The sequence below is a fragment of the Eulemur rufifrons genome, chromosome 23, assembly GCF_041146395.1.
Source record: "Eulemur rufifrons isolate Redbay chromosome 23, OSU_ERuf_1, whole genome shotgun sequence".
Lineage (NCBI taxonomy): Eukaryota > Metazoa > Chordata > Mammalia > Primates > Lemuridae > Eulemur > Eulemur rufifrons.
The window spans coordinates 4,188,504-4,210,525 of NC_091005.1; the positions used below are offsets into that span (position 1 = coordinate 4,188,504).

Consider the following 22,022-nt stretch of genomic DNA (forward strand, 5'->3'; position numbering starts at 1 on the left):
GTTAAGGGGAAATTTGTACTGCAGGTCTTTGATCAAACCTGCTGTGTCAGAAGGAAGTGTCTCAAAAGAAAAAAGTTATACTTATGTCCTTTAAAATTAAGAATAAGGGAAAAAGTTAAATTGAGCATAACAAATAAAGATTATATATATATGCATGTATGTAATAATATATAATAAATACACATGCATACTTGATAAAATTTAGCTGGATTATAAAGGCATACAAAGTTGGGGAAGAGGAAAAGTAGATTGGAGCAATTCCTGAGAAGCATATATTTAATTTGTTTATGAATATTACCCATTTTAGGAAAGTTAACAACAAAGTACAGGTGCATAGCTCTGCTAGTTACACTATGTGTCATAGAAGAGAAAATGGATTAGAAATCAGAACCCATGGGTGCTGGTTCAGACCTCTGCCATGTGCTCCCAAAGTGCCCTGGAGTTAGTCACTTTTGTGGGCTCAGTTGCTCAACTGTGAGGTGGGGACGATACTACTCCCTGCCTCAGAGAAGGAGGCTTGAATACGATAATGTGTGTGTGAGAGTACGTTGTAAAGGTAAAGAGTTCTAACAAAACAATTTGCTTATTATCACTGATTAAAAACAATATGGCACTTCTCATTATATCAAGTGTTTGTTGTATTTGTCTAGGTCCAGCAAGTATAGGTTTACTTAGCCCAGGAATACTGGAATATTTGCTACAGTGTCTGGTAAGTGAGACATCGAAGCTAGTTATTCTTATATAGAATTGTACGTTTTTCTCAAATTGCCTGCAAATTCACTGGCACAGAGAATGGAATCAGTTGTAAATTCTATTCGCAGGTGTTTCCTGAGTATTTATTTCCTCCTATGTTTCAAAAAGAGAGAGAGAGTAGAATAGGAATTTATTACAAGCAAAAACAGCTGAGTTGGTCTGGTTTTAAATTTAGTCTTAACAAAGTTGCTATGATTGGCTTTTTTGTGTGTCCTTAGAGTCTGCCAAGTAATAATAGGGACGTCCACAGTGGAAACAAAATTACATGGCATTACGAGCCAGGAGACCATCAGGTCAGATTCCCAGTGTGTATAAATCTCTAATCCTCCCGCTCTCCCCCTCACTGCTACTGCTCTTAAAACTGTTGTCTCTGGAGTATTTAATATATTGTCTGTAAAGCTTGTGGTTTGCTGAGGCTATGCCTTCAGATCTCGCATAGCACTAGACTGCAGTCTTGAGTGGTCTGTATTTCTTAAAGTTATTTTTGTAAGCCTAATGAGCATTGGCCTTTTTCAAAACTCTGATCTGAAAGACCTTATTTTTCAGTGCCTGCTTGATATGTGCTTAAAACACACTACTCTAAGTGAGCACTATGGGAATATAGAAGTAGGATGACAATCCTTTACCTTCATTCATTGTAGTGGTTAGTTTAGGGAACAAAACTACTTAGACAAGACAGTTAACCCCTATTTTAAGACAGAATGTTCTCAAGGGCAAAATGACTTTGTCCAGACTAAGTGCCATAAGACTCGAGAGAAGGTGAGGGAGATAAGTGGTGTAGGTGGTGAGAGCTGGGACAGGTATGAAAGACAGACTCCTGACAAAGGTGGAACTTCACCTGGGCCGTGCCATAAGTTAGGATTTGATCATGCCCAGAGGAGGAAAAAATGTTTTGTTTTGTTTGTCAGCTAAGGCAGAAGCCCAGAGACAGAAAATTGTCTGGCCAGAGAAGACAGTGCTCAGAGATAGGAGGGGCAGAGACTGAGTAGCCAGGTGGAGAGGGTTCAGGGCCTGAGAAGCCAGGCAGAAGAGATTGAGAATGGATATGGGAAGAAATAGGATGCTGAACAGGCTTTGCAGCAGGGGAGGACAGTGGTTATATGACCTTTCAGAACTTAGGTGGGCACCAGGGAACTGAGTGGGAATCTCATGTGATGTTCTAGAGCTCCTCGGGTGGCTCCTGACACAGCTGTGGGAAAGCATGGCTATGAGAAGACTGGGTGTTAAACAAACAGACCTTTCTTTAAATGGGAACTCATGTGATAAGAACAACTTAAATGTAACTAAAAGAGCTCACTTGTTGCTCTCTCCCATCTACCATCAGCATTTGTAGAATTCCTTTTAGGGAACAGGTTAAAAACTAATTTTGGAGCTTGGTGGTGATGAATGGTTCTTTTTAGGGTTCTGAATAAAAGGTCATTTTTAGCTTACCATTCTAGGTTTCTGTTTGGCTTGCTTAAATGAATGTAAGAATCAATATTCTTCTATAACAAAGCCCTAATATAAATGTTACTAAGTAAAATAACACAGTGTATTTACAAAATACTTTTAGAATTTCCAAATCTATGAATTAACCCAGTGACTTCAAGAAAAAAATGTAAGATTAAGAGACTCTGTCTTGGTTCTGTATTACTAACATTATTAGCCAGAGGAATAACTGAGACTTGAATGAGTAAAACTTTCCTTACTGCTCCCCAAAAATCTTGTACATATTGGGCTGAAGATGAAATTGATAACTTGCCTCCTCTACAGGGGAATGATTTTTTTTTTTTTTATCTTTTATTGTCTTTCAGAAGTTACAGTCCCACCCCACAGTCATGCTTTTTGCACTTATCGCACTGGAAAAGTTTGCACAGACAAGTAGGTATAGTGACTCCTTGCACTAATGATCTTCTGTATGGGTTGTTAAAAATCTTGTTTTTCTTGGTTACCAGATGAGGCTACACTTTGAACCCCATCAGACAGGCATATGTTCTGTTTTTGCCTGGGTAGACACTTTAAGGCTAGTGAAGTATAACAGGGTCAAAGGCAAGGATTTTCTCACCAAAGAATCAAAACTTGGTAACCATGATTACTCACCTTTTTTTTTTTTTTTTTTTTTGAAACAAGGTCTTGCTCTGTCACCTGGGTTAGAGTACAGTGGCATCATCATAGCTCACTGCAGCCTCAAACTCCTGGGCTCAAGCAATCCTCCTGCCTTAGCCTCTCGAGTTGCTGGGACTATAGGTGCGAGACCCCACACCCAGCTAATTTTTCTAGTTTTTGTAGAAATGGGGTCTTGCTCTTGCTCAGGCTGGTCTCTAACTCCTGGCCTCAAGCGATCCTCCCACAGTGCTAGGATTAAAGGTGTGAGCCACCGTGCCTGGCTGATTACTCATTTTTTGTAGCTAAAAATTTAGTGATGAAATTGCTACTTCAAGAAAATAGTCAAAGCTATGTCATCCCTAGAACCTTTAATGGAAGTCCATTCTAGTCTTTCAGTTCTCTAATTGCCCTTCTCATTCCTTACCACCTCTAATCTACTCAGCACATCATCCTACTCTTTCATTGTTAATTTAAGGATTACATCTTTCCAAACAGGTGAAAATAAATTGACTATTTCTGAGTCCAGTATTAGCAACCGGCTTGTCACATTGGAGTCCTGGGCTGATGATCCTGATTATCTGAAACGTCAAGTGGGTTTCTGTGCCCAGTGGAGCTTAGACAATCTCTGTAAGTGAGAGTTGTCCTTTATTGAAATGTCTGTTTCCATTTCCAAAAACATTTCTTTATAAGCTCATTGATCTTCCTTTTGTAACAGTGAGTGTGAGTCCTTATAAGGTCCCTACTGGTAGGTTGGATGTATTCTAGCAAAAAGTATCCTAGAGACCTTTCAGACAAGACTTATGTAGAATTCTTAGAATGCTTCTAATTCCAGTATTCTCCTGTTCAAAAACCTTTACTCGCACTCTATTTCCTGCTGCATCGAGGCCCTTAATTATATGGTACTGTCTGACCAGCTCTTTCCGACACAAACTCTCTCTCACCATCCTGTAAACAGGTCCTGATGATTCTTACCTCTGGACATATTCCCCTCACTTGGAATTCCCTTTCTTTTATCCTTTCCCTGTCCCAACTTTGCCCTGCAAAACCCAAATCATGTCTTACCTACATCATGAGAGTTCCTGACTTTTCTCTTTTTCTCCTCCAAGGGTTGCTGGTACTACTACAGGTTGATCCTTTATCCAAAATGCTTAGGACCAGAAATGTTTTGGATTTTGAATTTTTTCAGATTTTGGAATATTTGCAATTACCAGGTTGAACATTTCCTTTGAGCATCACGTCAGCACTCAAAATCCAGTATCAGATTTTGGAGCATTTTGGATTTCAGATTTCAGATTGTGGGTGCTCAACCTGTACTATTAATGCTGTAGCCTCACCACCCCCTCCATACTTAGCAACTGTGTTAAAACACAGCTGGACATGGAACCCCCAACTCCTACCCCAATATTGTAGGGAGGAGCTTACTGCAGTCAGTGAAGTGCCAGTTAAAGATAATTCTGAAAGAGTGCAATTTGGGTTGTGTTTCCTGAAAAACAGTAGCTATAAAGAGTGGAAGCATAAACCTCGCAGTGCTGCCTTTCCTAGCATGTGCTTGATTAGTCTTCATACGGTAGCACAGCAGCAAAGCTAAGGATGTAGGTCCCCCCGCCTATTGTGCCATTCACAAGCACCTCCACTCCCTGGCTAGATGGCAGCCAGAGGTGGTACTAGCTTTTTGTTGTTGTTGTTGTTCTGTAGCAGCCTGCCTTAGAAACATGACCACTTTCTCTTTTGCAGTTTTAAAAGAAGGTAGACGGCTGACCTATGAGAAAGTAGACTTGAGTGGTATTACGGCCATGCTGAATAGCAACGACGTCAGCGAGTACCTAAAGATCTCGCCTCATGGCTTGGAGGTAAAGCTTCCACAGACGGACCCTGGGGGGAGGGGGCAGGAGTCATTTTGCTCTCATTTTCACATCCTGCTTCTGAACAAAAGCGATGTCTTACCAGAATAGGTGGAAGTTTATTTCATACTTGAAGACTGGTTAGAGGTAGACGTGGTGGGAGAGAGGGTGTTTGAGGACATTATCTACGCTTTTGTATCCCACGTGGTACTACACCTATTGTGAGCATTATACTCTTTTTATTGACTGGTTTAAATAAATCTTTTTTTAATCTCTACCATTTTATTCGGTTAAAGATACAAAGACCAGTGTTTCAAAAGAAGCCCTTCCTTTTCCTAATCCTTGTGTAGCCAGTTGTCTTAGGTCTGGTGCTTTCCTTTCTCCCTGGATGTTAGAAATGTTGCTGGTTTTATGGGGACGGTTGATGAAAGCGCTACTTATGTACAGGAAGGCACCATAAGGCACTAGACATGTCAGGATTAAAGAACTGTTTGAAGAATGGCTACAGACAGTTCCTTTGATCCTGTGTATTGCCAAACGCCTTATATAGTTTTCTGCTTTAGATTGTATTTCAGTACCTTGTCTTATGTCCTCCTCTTCCCCATCAGGTTAAAGCAATGTTTATACAATTCTAAAAGGTTCTAATATGAAAGCAAAGTACTTAAAATACTTAAAAATGAAACCAGTGACCTTTACTAATTCTTACTGCAGCCATCTTTGAGGTCTTCTAAGCTTAGCATCAACGCTGCTAGAACTCCTGGAAATAAGACTATAAAATAGTCCTAGAGTGTACTTCATTTAGTTTAATACTTTTGTCACAGAGGATGGACAGAGGAGGAAACAACAGTCCACCAAAAGCTTTAATAAGGAAAAATACACTCAGCCTTCCCAGTGGTCAGTTACCTTTGGTGGTCTTAAGGCCCTGATGATATTATTGTCACGCTCTTTGGTTTTGCCAGGCTCGCTGTGATGCCTCCTCTTTTGAAAGCGTGCGTTGCACCTTCTGTGTGGATGCAGGGGTGTGGTACTATGAAGTAACAGTGGTCACTTCTGGTGTCATGCAGATCGGCTGGGCCACTCGAGACAGCAAATTCCTCAATCATGTGAGTACCCTGAAGAACTGTGCACATGGGGGCTGCTGCAGTTTGCTTCCCGCACGCCCCGCCCCCCACCCCCGTGGAGGGGTGGAAGATACTTAAGTATGCTTCTTTTTCTTTCTTTCTTTCTTTCTTTTTTTTTTTTTTTGAGACAGAGTCTCACTCTGTTGCCCGGGCTAGAGTGCCGTGGCGTCAGCCTAGCTCACAGCAACCTCAAACTCCTGGGCTCAAGCGATCCTCCTGCCTCAGCCTCCCAAGTAGCTGGGACTACAGGCATGCGCCACCATGCCCGGCTAATTTTTCTATATATATTTTTAGCTGTCCATATAATTTCTTTCTATTTTTAGTAGAGATGGGGTCTCGCTCTTGCTCAGGCTGGTCTCGAACTCCTGAGCTCAAACGATCCGCCCACCTCGGCCTCCCAGAGTGCTAGGATTACAGGCGTGAGTCACCGTGCCCAGCCTGTTTTTAGCAATGTTTCCTAAGCCAAAATATACATGACCAGAAAACAGGCAGTTCAAAATAATCACTTCAAATACCAAACTAGCTACCTTGTTCTCTATTTATCTGTCCCAGTCAAAGGAAATGGAAGTTAATCATATTGGGAATGTTTTTGAGCTGAGAGAAGGTATAGTACATCTAGGTTGCTCTGTGAGATGTGTAGACTCAAAGGGATTTTTAAAGTGCATTTCTGCTAGGCAGAGGCACCTACTTCTTAGATCTGTAGAAGCTGGTCTGTGGTTATTGGAGTTCCCTCTTTGTCCCACAGTGCCACTCTGTTGTGGAATTCATCCAGGCATCAGAGACATTGCATAGCAAAGAATATGTAATGAGTCTGATCCTTAACAACTCTTGGTGGCTAGGAATCTTCTAGGAATATCTTTCCAGTGTTCTATCAAGGACTTCCTAGGACACTGGAAATTGTACGACAGAAAGAATTCTTGCCTTTTGCCTAGGCCCCAACACCCAAATTTTTGTGGTTTTTAAGTTTCTTACTTACTGGCTTGTTCAGCCTTTGAAAAGGGTAGCAAGGTGGTCTTTCTAGACTGGTGAATTTCTAAGGCAATCAAACGCAAGTTCATTTAATTTTTGAATAGTATGAATAGTGCATATCAACAGCTATTTCAGAAGAGTCACTTTGAACAACATTCATCCAAATTCAACATATTGGCCGGGCGCGGTGGCTCACGCCTGTAATCCTAGCACTCTGGGAGGCCGAGGTGGGCGGATCGTTTGAGCTCAGGAGTTCGAGACCAGCCTGAGCAAGAGCGAGACCCCACCTCTACTAAAAATAGAAAGAAATTATATGGACAGCTAAAAATATATATAGAAAAAATTAGCCGGGCATGGTGGCGCATGCCTGTAGTCCCAGCTACTCGGGAGGCTGAGACAGGAGGATCGCTTGAGCTCAGGAGTTTGAGGTTGCTGTGAGCTAGGCTGATGCCACGGCACTCACTCTAGCCTGGGCAACAGAGTGAGACTCTGTCTCAAAAAAAAAAAACAAAAAAAACAAATTCAACATATTGTAGTCCAAGAATTCCATACATTGTGGTTGAGTTTGTCAGAACTTTTCCCCAGTCTCTGCTCTCTGCATTGTTGACGCCATAGATGAGCAGGCCATCAGGACTGAGATCTTATTGCATTTGGCCCACATCTTCAATTCCTTTCTCCACTAAAGCTTTTCACCACTGATCCTTAAAGATAGCAGTTGTTGCCTTTACATGCTTCTTCCATTTCTTCTGCTTTTTTGTAAGCACTCAAAATAATTTCTTAAAAATCCCATCCACTCTTTTATTTTAACAATTCTGTGAAATAATTGAAAGGCAATAAGTAATAAAAGAAGAGTCTGCCAAGAACTTGTATGGTGTTCAATTTGAGCTGATCTCAGAATAGCTTTTAGAGGAGAGTCTACTTTTACCTTTTTCTTGTATCCACTTTTGAAATCTCTGAACATTTGGGTGTTTTGAAGTCTACTACATTCAAGAAAGTTGTTTGCCTGGTCTGATCTGGTACTGAGGTACAAGTGTACTGATCCTGGAATCAGAAGAATTTAAGGTCCAAACCCGACTCTACTTCTTTAAGTAATGTGTCTTTGGGCAAGCTGGTTGACCTCTCTGAGCCTTTGTTTCCTTTTAAAATGGAGTGTAATTCCTCCAGCCTGATGGTAGTTAGTGAGAATTAAATGAATGAACAAATGTGAAAGTGCCTGGAACAAAGGAGGCACTTGGCAAACAGTTGTTGGTGAAGTCATTATCTATTCACTTGGAATCCAGCCTCTAGATCATAATTTTAGTTATCTTCCAAAAACCATAAGCTCTTGCTTCATCCAAAAGGCTTAGAATTCCAGCCATCTGGTTAATGGTCATAAAAGACACACTTTCTCTCCCCAGATCAGGGCAGGCAGAGCTTTGCTAATCTTCCGGGCCTTGTCTCCCTCCAGGAAGGCTACGGCATTGGGGATGATGAATACTCCTGTGCATACGATGGCTGCCGGCAGCTGATCTGGTATAACGCCAGAAGCAAGCCTCACCTGCACCCGTGCTGGAAAGAAGGTATTCTTTCTTGTCCATGGTGACTTTATCAACTGGGTTAAGACTTCTGGTTGTTATGAGGCATTTATTATTTTGGGCCTTAAAAGGTCCCAATAGAGGAAGATTAAATGTGAAAAGGGATGTTAGCTGGCCTTTGTAGTAGCACTACCGTGGATATGAATGGTATTCTCCTGATAAATTCACCTCTGACGGAGTCCTTCTTGTAGCAAAAACATTTCAAAATATAAAATTCTTCAATTGCTGGGAAAATGATACTGTAAATTCTAGTTTCCTGTTTTTGTCTGTGTTTTGAACCAAAGCAGCCATGGAGGTCTTGGGAACACTGGAATTGTCATGGCACTAACATGAAGATATTTTCAGAGGCCAGATGGCTGTGGAATGGGTAGTATTCATTGGCCACGCTCTGAGAAAGTAGGGTCATATGGTAGCAGAGGGAACCTCGGGAAGGATTTTATTCCCAGCATCAGAGCCAGATAAAAAATATAACCCAGCTCTTTCTCCAAGCATCCGTCCCTTGTTTTCTTACCCCATTTGGCATTATGGATATAAACTGAATTTTTAGGCATGCTAAAGAAGCAGGAATTTGGCCACCCCCATCTGGGGACAGCTCCATTTGATTAAATTGATAGTGTGGGAAAGGGGAAAAAAAATCTGAAAAGCCAACATTTAACAAAGCATAAGATAGAGGCACCATTTTCAAAAACTATCTAGGTTTTCTGGTGTTCTTTGTTTGCTTATTTGTTTGCCTTTTTTTTTTTTTTTTTTTTTGAGATAGAGTCTCACTTCATCACCCTGGGTAGAGTTCAGTGGCATCAGCATAGCTCACTGCAACCTCAGACTCCTAGGCTCAAGCGATCCTCCTGCCTCAGCCTCTTGAGTAGCTGAGACTATAGGCACCTGCCACCATGCCTGGCTAATTTCTTCTAGTTCTGGTAGAGACGGGGTCTCATTCTCGCTCAGGCTGGTCTCCTCCCACCTCGGCCTCCCAGAGTGCTAGGATTATAGGCATGAGCCACCACACCCAGCCTCTAAGTTTATTTCTTAATAAGAATTTTACAAATAATTACTGAAGCAATATGTTTATTATAAAAATTTTTTAAATAGAAAAGGAGCCAAATGAATAAACTAAAAATCCCCTATAATTTCTCCATCCAGAAATTTTAAGAAAATACTAAAGTTTGGTTTATATATTTTTTTGTTGTTATAATTAATACCTTGGACAGCTTTCCATTTATCAAATGATATTACTTTTAATTATGCCTCAATATTCCATTATAGTTTTACTATATTTATTAATGCCTCATTATTGAACATTAACATTTTTGCCTTTTAAAATTATTATTATAAACCATTCTGGTTTTCTCAAGATAAATTCTTTAGAAGTGAAACTTTTCTGCCAAGCGGGATACAGAATTTCAAAGTTTTTGCTATATATTGCAGAGTTTCTTCTACCAGCATTTGTGTCCATTTTTCTTGTCATATGTGTAATTTAATTTGTTTACCTTATCTTTAAAAGGCAAAAACTAGGCCGGGCGTGGTGGCTCACGCCTGTAATCCTAGCACTCTGGGAGGCCGAGGCGGGTGGATCGCTGGAGGTCAGGAGTTCGAGACTAGCCTGAGCAAGAGCGAGACCCCGTCTCTACTAAAAATAGAAAGAAATTATATGGACAACTAAAAATATATATAGAAAAAATGAGCCGGGCATGGTGGCGCATGCCTGTAGTCCCAGCTACTCGGGAGGCTGAGGCAGAAGGATTGCTTGAGCCCAGGAGTTTGAGGTTGCTGTGAGCTAGGCTGACGCCATGGCACTCACTCTAGCCCGGGCAACAGAGCAAGACTCTGTCTCAAAAAAAAAAAAAAAAAAAAGGCAAAAACTAAAATCTCACTGTTTTACTTAATGAGTAAAAATGAATCCTTTGTGTTAAAAACAGGTTTTGGGGTAGTTATCTAGGGAGGTTATAAATCTCACCAGAGAGGCAAATAAGCATATGATTTTGACCTTACCATATTTCATTGATTCTAAAATGCACATGTTTTTTCCAGATTTTAACATCTTTGAAATTGGGATATATCTTACTATCGATAGCTTGTCATAGTTTAATTGGCAGCATTTTCCTCTAAACGGTAAATTAAAATATTGGTATGTAAGGGTGAGATCAGTTGCAGAGGAAACAAAAAAGATGAACATGCTGAATACGTGGGTAAAGATGCAAACTTAATACAGTGCTGTTCAAACACTTGAGAAGCTTAGCAGAATCCTGGTAGTACACACCATTTTCCTAACAGTGCTTCACTTTATCCTCTAGGAGACACAGTAGGATTTCTGTTAGACTTGAATGAAAAGCAAATGATCTTCTTTTTAAATGGCAACCAGCTGCCTCCTGAGAAACAAGTCTTTTCATCTACTGTGTAAGTAGCTCTTCTCAGTCAAAATTTGAGTAGCTGCATGAAATGTTCTTTTCTCCAGGAAAAAAAAAATCTTTGTCCATTTATGTAGGCAATTATCATGGGACATGAATTTATTTCAAGTAATTGGGGACCCATTTGATCAGACTAAAACTATCCCAGAGTTTGATATAGGAAGATAAGGACAGGATGTTCTGTGGTTCCCAACCTGTCTAGACTAGTAAACAGAATCTGTCACCCTTCCTTTCTGCTAGGGTGTGTCTGACTCATCCTGCCTTTCTGAAAACTGCTGTGTGTATAAACTTTACTTTTTCTTTTATCAGTTCTAATGACCTCTGTACTCACTTTTATTTGTAGATCTGGATTTTTTGCTGCAGCTAGTTTCATGTCATATCAACAATGTGAATTCAATTTTGGAGCAAAACCATTCAAATATCCACCATCTGTGAAATTTAGCACTTTCAATGACTACGCCTTCCTAACAGCTGAAGAAAAAATCATTTTACCAAGGTAAGGAACATGCGCGGGCTATGTCTAGACTTTCATATCATCTCATGAGAAATTAAAACAATTTATAATAGAGTTCTTTTCAACTTGTAACAAATAATTTTGAAAACCTGAGTAAAATGGATGACTTTCTAAGAAATGTAAATTACTAAGACAGATCCCAAAAGAGATACATACAAACCAATTATTATTAAAATATTAAGAGCTACGCCCTCCAAAAGCACCAGACCCAGTTGGTTTCACAGGGAATCCCTACCAAATCTTTAGGTAATCGATAACCTTATTGTTATTTAAAATGTTACAGAACCCAGAAGGAATGCTTCCAAATTCTTTCAATGAGCAATGAGCCAAATAACATTTGTATAAAAATCAGAAAAATGTAACATATGCACACACAAAAACTGCAAACTAACTTCACTTGAATGTCAGTGTAAAATTTCTAAATATTAGGAAATCAAGTATATCTTTTAACAGACTTGGATTTATTAAAACAGACTTCTTGTTGGGTTTTAGCTTCGTGGCAAAGATGCCAACATTTTCCCCAACCATTGGGACAGTGAATGCCATCTTGGATAAAATTTCACAGCCCTTATTTAACAAAAACTCTAATTGGCATTAATTATCTTATCAGATGAATGCTTGCTTTTTTTCCTAGCGAGATGAATGTAGTCTGTTCCTTAAGCTGGAAAAAGACTACAGCTGCTTCCTGGTAATTACTTCAAGTTGAAGCTTGTTTCGTGGTATGAGCCAAAGTTTATCATTTTTTAACAGAGCAGCTGCCTGGGCCTTTGTAGGGAAGGGTATTGCTGTTACTAATGCCACACGTCTTGTATCAGTGAGAGAGATTCTCTCAGCAGTGAAGGAAACCATACTGGCCGTGGCATAGCAAAGAGCAGACTGTTACACCCCTGAAGGTATCTAGAACGTAATGAATCCTATTTTGGCTCAAAAAGCAGATCTGCAAGCAGCCCTTTGGGCTGTACTTCACCGTGGATGCCCCGTCTCGGTGGTTCAGCAGTTTCCAGATGAACTAGAAACCGTCACAGTGATAGCACCATTGTGTGCAGCGGCAGAGCCTCAGCAGTATCCCAGGAACATAAGGGTCACTTATGTCCCAGCTCAGGGGTCGGAGGCTTGTTCCTAGAACTTCCATTGAGCTTGTCTTGGTGCTTGACAGAGATTCTGAACTTTAAATTCCTCTTGGTGCAAGTCTGAGGTGACACTCTCTCTTATTTGTCATACCCTATTGCTTTTTATCTAATCTGCCTTTTCCTTGAATGAGGCCCACAGATAAGTCTGTCTTTTTACATACACCCTGAAAGGCACAATTGATCCACTAAGAGTTTCCCTGGAGACTGGCCCTCATTAAAACTGCATCAGCATTTAGCTAACTGCCCCTGCAGAATTAAACTTTCCAAAACTTAGTAATGGACAGCTGCTGGAAAGTCTCCTTCTATGGGCACCTTATACATACTCTCGTGGTGACCAGGTATATAAATTTGGCACCCAAAGTTCATCCTTTCTTGAAGAAGAGTAGCAGAATTACAAGCTATGTCAATCCTGTGCTCTCTAGACTTTGTTTTCTCTGACAGTAACAAGATAGGAGTTGTCAGGAGCTTAATTAAGTGGCCACCTTAATGTCAACCTCCTGCTGGCACCCTGCTCCCCTTAACATTCCAGTTGCAATGAATAACAAATTGTGGCATTAAGTGTGAACTTGCCTAAAACCATTTTCTTTTCTTTTTTAATTTTTATTTTTTAAAGACAGGGTCTTGTTCTGTTGCCCAAGCTAGAGTGCAGTGGTGTGATCATAGCTCACTGTAACCTCCAACTCCGGGCTCAGGTGATCCTCCCGCCTCAGCCTCCTCAGTAGCTAGAACTACACGTGTGCACCACCAGTGCCCAGCTAATATTTTTATTTTTTGTAAAGATGATGTCTCGCTATGTTGCCCAGGCGGGTCTCAAACTCACCTCAGCCTCCCAAAGCACTGGGACTACAGGCATGAACCACTACACTGGCCCCTAAGACCATTTCCTATGCCATTAATATTTTCAACCTAGGTTTCAGAAACATATTTAGGGATACTTTTATACTCATTGGAATAGTATTCCTTTCTGGCTTCAGAATAGGAGATCATGACCCTGTTAATACTACCTGGGATTTTATAAATAGTTTTGTATTGTATATATTTTCCGTCTCTAATTCTTCTCCTTCCATTCACTCTTTTTTCCTTAACCTTTTTATTATGGAAAATTTCAAATACATACAAAAGAAAAAAAAAGAATAGTACAGTGAAGCCCCACATACCCACCTCAGCCACAGCATCTTCCACTCACAGCCACTGCTTCTCCCAGTCTTCCCTCTCTTAGTAGCCCCTTCATCATTCTCGTTTCCCTGTTAGTCCTGGAGTATCCTTGACACCTCGCTTTCTGCCATTCCCGCATCTGATCCGGCAGCAGGTCCTGTGGGCTGCACCTTTGGAACAGACTACAAATCCAACTACTGCTTTTCACCCTCACTATTGCCACCGTGGTCCAAGCCTCCATTTCCCACCTGTATTATTTTTGCCCTGCCCCCAACCGTTCTCCCTATTCCTACCTTGACCCGCTTGCGTCTATTCAACACAGCCTCCAGAATGATTCTGTTACAACGCAAGTCAGATTATACACTTCTCTAGTCCAACAACACCAGTGGCTTCCCATTTCACTTAAGGGAAAAGCCTAAACCCCTACAGTGACCTACCTACCAGGCCCTACACAGTTGGTCCTGTCCTTTCCCCACGTTACTTTTCTGACATTATCTCCCACCCGCTCCCATTTGCTCATGCTCCTTCAACTACCCTGGCCTCCTGGCTGTTTCTGAAACGTACTAGGCCTGTTATAGCCTCAGGGCCTTTGCACTTACTGTTCATGCTACCTAGAACGGTCTCTCCAGAGATCCACAAGCCTTACTCCCTCACTTCCTTGATGTCTTTACTTAAACATCACCCTAGTGAGAACTTCTCTGGCCCCCATATTTTAAATTGTAACCCCCTACCTCTCACACACAAACTCCTCATACTTCTTCTGTTTTATTTTTTCTTTATATTATTCCTCTGTTTAACATTCTGTATATTTTACTTATTTATCTTGTTTCTGTCTTCCCCCACTAGAGTGTAAGCTCTCTGAAGGCAGGGATTCTTTTTAATCTCTATTCACTGCTGAATCTCCAGGGCTTGGAACAGAGCCTGGCACACAGCGAGCCCTAAGTGAACTGAATGACTGTTTCGTGTTTCCCTTGCCCATCCGTAAGCGCTGTACCGTCAGCAGAGCAGTTCTGCCTGTCCGCTTTTCCATTCCATGCTGAGTGAAAGTGTAATGGAAGGGTTCTAACTTGAGATGTCTAGACTTGCAGGGCATTTACAATGGACTATCATAAACCCCTTGAAGTTGTATAAAAACTTCTGTGTTGTGTTTTTCTTGAGAAAGCCTCTATGCATTTCATCAAACTCTCAGAGATATGTGACTTAAAGGTTAAAATTTGCTGGTAAAATTTTAAAAAGCACTGGACTTAGACCCAAACAATTTAGATTTGATTCCTGACTCTGTTTACCTTATGCAAATCATTTCCTCAAACTTTAATTTCTTTGTAAAATAGGAATGACCATGCCTCCTTCATTCCCTATTTCAGAAAATCATTGTAAGATTGAAACGAAATATCATATATGAAAACGTTACTGAACAATGCTGAAGGAATACCACTCACGTGTACAGAGCATTTTCAAAGCATTTCGTATGCATCACTGCTGACAGACCCCATTTACTTAGTGACAAATGAGTTTCAAACTGCTTTTTCTACTTAGGCACAGGCGTCTTGCCCTGTTGAAGCAAGTCAGTATCCGAGAAAACTGCTGCTCCCTTTGTTGCGATGAGGTAGCGGACACACAGTTGAAGCCATGTGGACACAGGTAAGAGTGTTTGTTCGGTTATTTTCCTCTTTTGTATATTATAGTAGGCAAAGTTGCATCCTATTCTTGAATCACTTTTGGAGTATTACTAGTTCCTTAGCTGTTCATCAAGGTTTATTATATCCAAAATGAGCTGAATGAAGAATTACAGTTTGCCAAGCAGTACCTGGCTGTCTCCCAGAAAGTACCTGAAATAGAAGAAGCTTACTTGATTTGGAAGACTTCTGTTTTTGTTTCATTTTGTTTATTCAGTACTATATTTTTGAAACAATTTTGGCTAAACAAAACGTAACAGGTTTAATGCTATTTATGAGTGTCTTGGGCAACCCCCTTTAGTTTTAGAGCTTCCTCATTTACTTCCTATTTACAATCAACCACTGAGAAGGCAGCGGCCTCCATTGCTATCTAACTGAATTTCAGTTTTATGAGATGATCTCAGAGGGCAGCCTGGACCCTACAGCACAGAAAGAGAGGCTAAGCCTGAGCAAGAGCAGAGGCTAAGGTGGTCCCCAAGAAGGCCATCCCGGCTAAGTTTAGAGAGGGAGAGGAGTTGGGCAGTGGGGTGGTCCTGGCCAGTCCACGTGTGCTGATTGTATAGGAGCAACCTATGCTGGTATCACAGGCCAGCCACCTGTAATTCATCACATTCCATAACCTGCCTTGCTCTTATTTTTGACACAGCTCTAGCCAGCTGGTTCTGCGGGGGGTCCAGAGCCTGCAGTGATGGACCCAGTTTGTCTCCCCAGGAGTGACTCAGTCTGGGCCCCTGCTTCTGCCTCTCAAAATGGGTTGTTATCTAATTGGCTGTTAAGGGAAGTACATGCAGTGTATCTCCTATCACCCTTTAGCTGTATCAATCTCTCTTCTGATGGAAAGGCACAGTGACTCCTGCTCGATTAGTCCTCCCTAGCAATTCTGTAGCACAAAATTTCTCAGTTTGAGCACATTTAGAGGTTTTAGTTATCAGGGCCTCACAGGCAGATACAGAGTTTAAAGGTTTGATATCTTGATGCCCTTTTTGATCTTTGTTTCTGTAAGAATGTTAAGATCCCAAGAGCAGGATCTGGTCTTATTCATCTTTGAGCTCTCTGGTCCTTCCCTGTGGTTTTGAACACAGTAAGGGCTCATTAATGAGAGCAGAAATGGGAAACCTGAGAGCCAGGTATCTTAAGTATGATCATAGTCTCCGTAACAGATATATATCCAAAACAGATTTGGAAGAGGACATTAAAAGAATTGTAGGAAAATTTAGCTCAACTTTTAGCAACAATAATTTTAAAAGGATAGAGATAGAGAAAAGAAACCTGCATAAAATGAACTATAAGACCTTACCCCTAGAAGAGATTGAAAATCTAAGCATTCCTTTTACCATGGAAGAAACTGAGATGACTATCAACGCTACCTTTGCTTTCCCTCCTAAGAATACTAAGCCTAGAAGTTTCACAGGCAGATTCTTCACAATTTTCAGGGAATAGGTAGCCCAATTCTATTTAAACTTCTCCAGACCATACAAAAAATAGGAAAACCACAATATTATTTTTACAAAACCTGCTTGGTAATCACACCAAAAGCCAATAAAACACACAGAAAAGAAAAAGCTATGTTTTTTTACTTGTGAGTATAAATCTAAAAATCTTCAATAAAATATTAGCAAACAAAACCCAACGATACAAGCTGAGGGGCTTATCTCAGGAATGCAAGGGTGGTGCAGTGTAGGAAATCTATTAATACAAGATTTACTCAAATAGGCTGGGGTGGGAGAAGGGCAATTATCACTTTCTCCAAGAATGCTGAAAAGGCATTGGTTAAAATTCCATATCTGTTCTTAATGGATGAAATACGACAAAACAGAAATGGATAGAGGGAAGAAAACAGTGTTAGGAATGGATGGATACTTCCTTAACAATATTAAAAACATATATATCTCACCAAATGCTACCGTCTTTATCATGGTGATGCTCAGGAAGCACAGCAAGAGACGCTGGCGCAAAGACCAGGATGCCTGTTGTCACCACGACTCACAAAATATACAAAAATCAGTAGCTCTTGTAGCTATACGTGTAAATAGCAGCCAATGAGAACATATAATTGAAGGCCTCTTTTGCAATGGTTTTAAAGCTACCTAAGAATACATACCAAGAAATATGTGGAACCTCTAGGAAGAAAACTTTTAAACAACCATGGAATGTAACAGAAGGCTTGAATAAATGAGTCTGTTATTGGATAGGAAGACCTCTCGGTATTGTAAAAGTGACAGTTTTCTCTAAACTCTAATTTGATCCACATAAAAGGGGGAACATGCTTTCCTCCCCATCCCTGAACTAGACATGCTAATTTAAAAGTTTAAGGCAAGAAAGTTCTGAAAAATGAGAGGTATAAAGTCCTACCACATCTTAAAATATATTAAAATAAATGTTAATAGTTTGGTCCCAATATTATATGACAGGAATAACAATGGAACAGACTAGAAGCCCAGAAATAAAATTTAACTAAAAATGAAAATTTAATATATGATAAAAGCATTGAGTCAAATCTGTGGTGAAAGATGGATTATTTGGTAAGTGATACAGGGATAATGGCTAGCTGTCTGGAAAAAAATAGTGTTGTATCCCCACATACAAACACACATCCATATGTATATCTGGTATACATATAGACCTTCTGGAGGAATACAAATGAACTTTTTCCTTGTTCCTCCGAGGAAGAAGATTGAGGATTAGAAATGGGAGGAAGATTTATTTTTTATTTCTATATTTACTTCATTTCTTTAACCATGAATAATTATTGCCCTTTCAATTTACGTGTCAACATTTTAGATTTCGTTGGCAGGTAGTCAGAGTGTGAACTTTCGAAGCATTAACCTGACTGGCTTTCATGTGTTTCTTCTCAGCGACCTGTGCATGGATTGTGCCTTGCAGCTGGAGACCTGCCCGCTGTGTCGCAAAGAGATAGTGTCTAGAGTCAGACAGATTTCGCATATTTCATGACACACGTGAAGAGCATCACGGACTTATTTCTACTCAATTCCAGCCAATGTTGAAAAGAAAAACAAAGAAAGAAACCATCTCTAATCAGTTGTACGCACATTGAAACTTATAGCCATGGCCAGATTTTATGCTAAAAATGGTAGTTTGACAAAGACAAAATTCTCTTAGAATCTAATCCAACTTGCCAGCCCTGAGAAATTTCTTTTAAGGCCAAGGAAAGCTGAACGCTAGCAGCTAGGCCTGTGTACTTCCATGAAAAACAGTAGGAGACGGTGCCCTCCCGAATGCTGAAACCACGCTGGAATTCTCCATGTTGGGTTCATTTGATTGTTTTAACACAGGATGTTTTGTGTCATATTCTGAAGTTTTTATTTGGGGCAGAAATCTTTATGGAGAAGTAAATGACAGTGTTTCTGGGTTAAGCATATCTACTCCCCACTGGTCAGAGAGACACCAGTGTATTAAGCATGGATACTGCACTGCAAGACTTGAATCTATAGCATTAGAATCACCCAGGTCAGTCCTACAAGCAACATGGAGAACCGGAAAGAAGGTGCACAGACTGTAGAAAAAAAACCCAAATTTTTTGATATTTCAGTGATTCCAAAGAACATTCTAGTTTTTTTTTAACTGCAGAAAATTGGTAGTATTTTCACATTCATGGTGTTTTTATCCAATTTCAGTACCCACATTTTGTGAGGAAAAAACTGTTTTACCAATGCAGGAGGAATTCGTAAATTACAATGTTAGACTGGAGAAAATTTGGTATTTAGGGTATTTTTAAGGTACCATCAAATCAGGTTTTTTGTTTTTTGTTTAAAAAAATTTTTTTTTAATCAGTATTGTTTTTGGAAGTAATATACTTTGAAACTCTTGAATTAATAGTCTCTAAAACTCTAGAGGACAGTCTGAGAACACATATTCCTATTGTTTAAAATAAATACATGTTTTTGAATAGTAAATTCAATCATGAATTGTGACTATGTCTTCATCAAAAGTGTTAAGCCCTCTCAGGGTCTCTGGTGAAGACCTTCAAGAGTTTGGTTTTTTCTCCCAGAAAATTGGAAGGTAGAATTGTAAATTCATAGAACTTATTTTATAATGGTGTACCTCAGCAGCTGCCTTTCAATTTATGCCAAGTCCTTACAGAGTTTATACTTGAATAGTAAATATGTCTTCTGAGTTTTACAGTGTCTTAAGCTCAATGCACCTTTTTTTCTTCCTTTCCCACCCTTTCTTGTTTGTAGTTCATTACACCTGTCCTATTACAGAGCTGATTTCCTTACTGGCTGTACATGTTGGGTGCTGGATTTTCTCCCATGTCTTTAGTCTTCCATAAATCCAAAAATATATATAAATATATAGAGAGAGATATGTCCTCTTCTTTAGCTTGTGGTGAATACAGTAATTTGCATTGAAAAATAAAACATCTGTTGCCTTTTTTGACTAAGATCTCACAACTTTCATTGATGCTTACTGCCAAGGTTCCGAGACATCATACTCTCAAATTTTAAGGGCTACTTTTCAGGGCATAAGAAAATCAAGTATTAGAATTAAGAATAAAGTCAATCACTTATTCATTCAGCAAAGTTTTATATGTGCAGGGCATTGTGCCTGTGTGGTGTACAAAACATCTGTTCGTGGAGCTTTGGTCTGGTAATGGGGAGAAGACAATATATTTGTGTTCATTGTAACAAACTGTTAGTGCCCTGAAGGAAAAAATAGGGTCCTAGAGAGAATGAGGGGGACCTAGTTTAGATGGTTGTGGGGGGTGTCAGAAGAAACTTCACCGGGGAAGTAACATTAATAAAACTTAAAGGAGGAAGTAGGACAGTAGGATATAGCCAGGGAGAGACCGAGGACAAGCTTCTAGGATTGGGTAGCTAGGTGAACATTACAGCCAGAGACCGTAAGGAAGGCGGGAAGGAGCTCGGTGGGCATCGGGATCTGACGGAAGGCCCCTAGAACTAGTAAAATAAGTGGGTTAGAATAGTATGCTCCAGTGTTGGGGACGTCATGGAACTGCTCATGAAGGTCATTTTAAGGATTTTGCGTTTTACACTAAATGCAGTACAAAGCAAAGGAGTTTAAGCATAGAAGTACCTTGATAAATAATTCTAAAAGATGGCTCTGGCTTCCATTTGGAGAATGGAATGGAGGGATGGGGTGGGGATAGAGGATAAGCAAAAAATGGAAATAGTAAGACCAGTAAGGAAACTTTGAAGTAGTCCAGCTGAGAGGTGAAGGTGGTCTGTAAATTCAGTGCAGACTGAGAAAAACAGATGGAATCAAGAGATAATCTGCCAGTTGTCAAAGGGATGCAGGAGCCTAACAGCTTTCTAAAAATCTACCCTTGAACTTTGTTCCTAAGATGATTCACTTTACAAATTTACCAATTCTTTTTTTTTGTTTTTTTTAGACAGTCTCGCTCTGTCACCCTGGCTAGAGTACAGTGCTGTCATCCTAGGTCATGCAACCTCAAACTCCTGTGCCCCAGCAATCTTCCTGCCTCAGCCTCCCAAGTAGCTGGGACTATAGGCAGACACCACCATGCTCGGCTAACATTCCTATTGTTTTGTAGAGACGGGGTCTCATTCTTGCTCAGGCTGGTGGTCTCAAACTCCTAACCTCAAATCATCCTCCCGCCTTGGCCTACTTTTCCAATTCTTAACTTCTAAACCATAAAACAAAAAGACTTCAATATTAAATTGATTAAGTCACCCAGGATGTAAGAGTTGTAATCATGGAGCAAGGCATGTGCTCCACATAAAAAAAACTAGGGGTTAGCAAGATATATGGAAAACAGTAAATAGTACATCCATATTCTGCATGGAATTATAATCATTTTAAGAGAAATTAAAAGCTAGACTTTTACTGCTGATAGATTGTTACCGGAGAAAAACAAAAAATTATGACATTTTCCCAGTGATTCATTGGGGAAATCCAGGATTCCCCCCAAAAAAGTTTTTTTTTTTTTTTTTTTTTGTTGAGACAGAGTCTCACTTTGTTGCCCAGGCTAGAGTGAGTGCCGTGGCGTCAGCTTAGCTCACAGCAACCTCAAACTCCTGGGCTTAAGCGATCCTACTGCCTCAGCCTCCCGAGTAGCTGGGACTACAGGCATGCGCCACTATGCCCGGCTAATTTTTTCTATATAGATTTTTAGGTGTCCATATAATGTCTTTCTATTTTTAGTAGAGACGGGGTCTCGCTCAGGCTGGTCTCGAACTCCTGACCTTGAGCAATCCACCCGCCTCGGCCTCCCAGAGTGCTAGGATTACAGGCGTGAGCCACCGCGCCCGGCCCCAAAAAAGTTTTTTTTTAGTGAATTGCCACCTTTTTGAATGACTTAGAGCAGGAGAAAGTCACATTGCCATTTGCAGAGTGCCAGGAAACGGTTCAATCACAGAAATGGAAACAATTTCAGCAGCAGAAAATTACTTTTCCATGAGTTTCAACCATCTTGACTGTGTACCATGAAAACAAACTCCACCTAAGATCAGCTCTTTCCAAGATTGCCCATCATTCATCTTTTACTATTTATTCACTCAAAAAAATTTTTTTTTGTAGAGATTGGGTCTCGAACTCCTGGCCTCAAGCAATCCTTCCACCTAGGCCTCCCAAAGTGCTATGATTACAGGCATGAGCCACTATGCCCCACTTCACTTAGACTTATTCGTAATGCTAATCCACAAAGGATTTAGAAAATTATTAATGGAAAACGATCATTTAGTATATTCAAGTCAATTTTTTTAAGTTTTCTACAAGTGGTAAAAAGACCACCATTCTATTTTCAACAGAAAACATCATGTTCTGATTTCTAGGAGTGTGGTTTAACAACCTGGGGATT

The 22,022-nt window shown here is 40.2% G+C and overlaps 1 protein-coding gene across 1 annotated transcript in view; it reads left to right on the forward strand.

Moving 5' to 3' along the window:
- RSPRY1 (ring finger and SPRY domain containing 1) overlaps positions 1 to 19,535 on the forward strand; it is a 38,424-nt gene extending 18,889 nt beyond the window's left edge. The window contains exons 6-15 of the mRNA XM_069497761.1: positions 651 to 709; positions 2,547 to 2,613; positions 3,334 to 3,465; positions 4,573 to 4,688; positions 5,639 to 5,782; positions 8,217 to 8,328; positions 10,635 to 10,737; positions 11,092 to 11,244; positions 15,084 to 15,188; positions 18,079 to 19,535. Coding sequence (XP_069353862.1) covers positions 651 to 709; positions 2,547 to 2,613; positions 3,334 to 3,465; positions 4,573 to 4,688; positions 5,639 to 5,782; positions 8,217 to 8,328; positions 10,635 to 10,737; positions 11,092 to 11,244; positions 15,084 to 15,188; positions 18,079 to 18,175 — 1,088 coding nt within the window. The 3' untranslated portion in view covers positions 18,176 to 19,535. The remainder of the gene's footprint in view (positions 1 to 650; positions 710 to 2,546; positions 2,614 to 3,333; positions 3,466 to 4,572; positions 4,689 to 5,638; positions 5,783 to 8,216; positions 8,329 to 10,634; positions 10,738 to 11,091; positions 11,245 to 15,083; positions 15,189 to 18,078) is intronic.
- Positions 19,536 to 22,022: the final 2,487 nt, after the last annotated feature.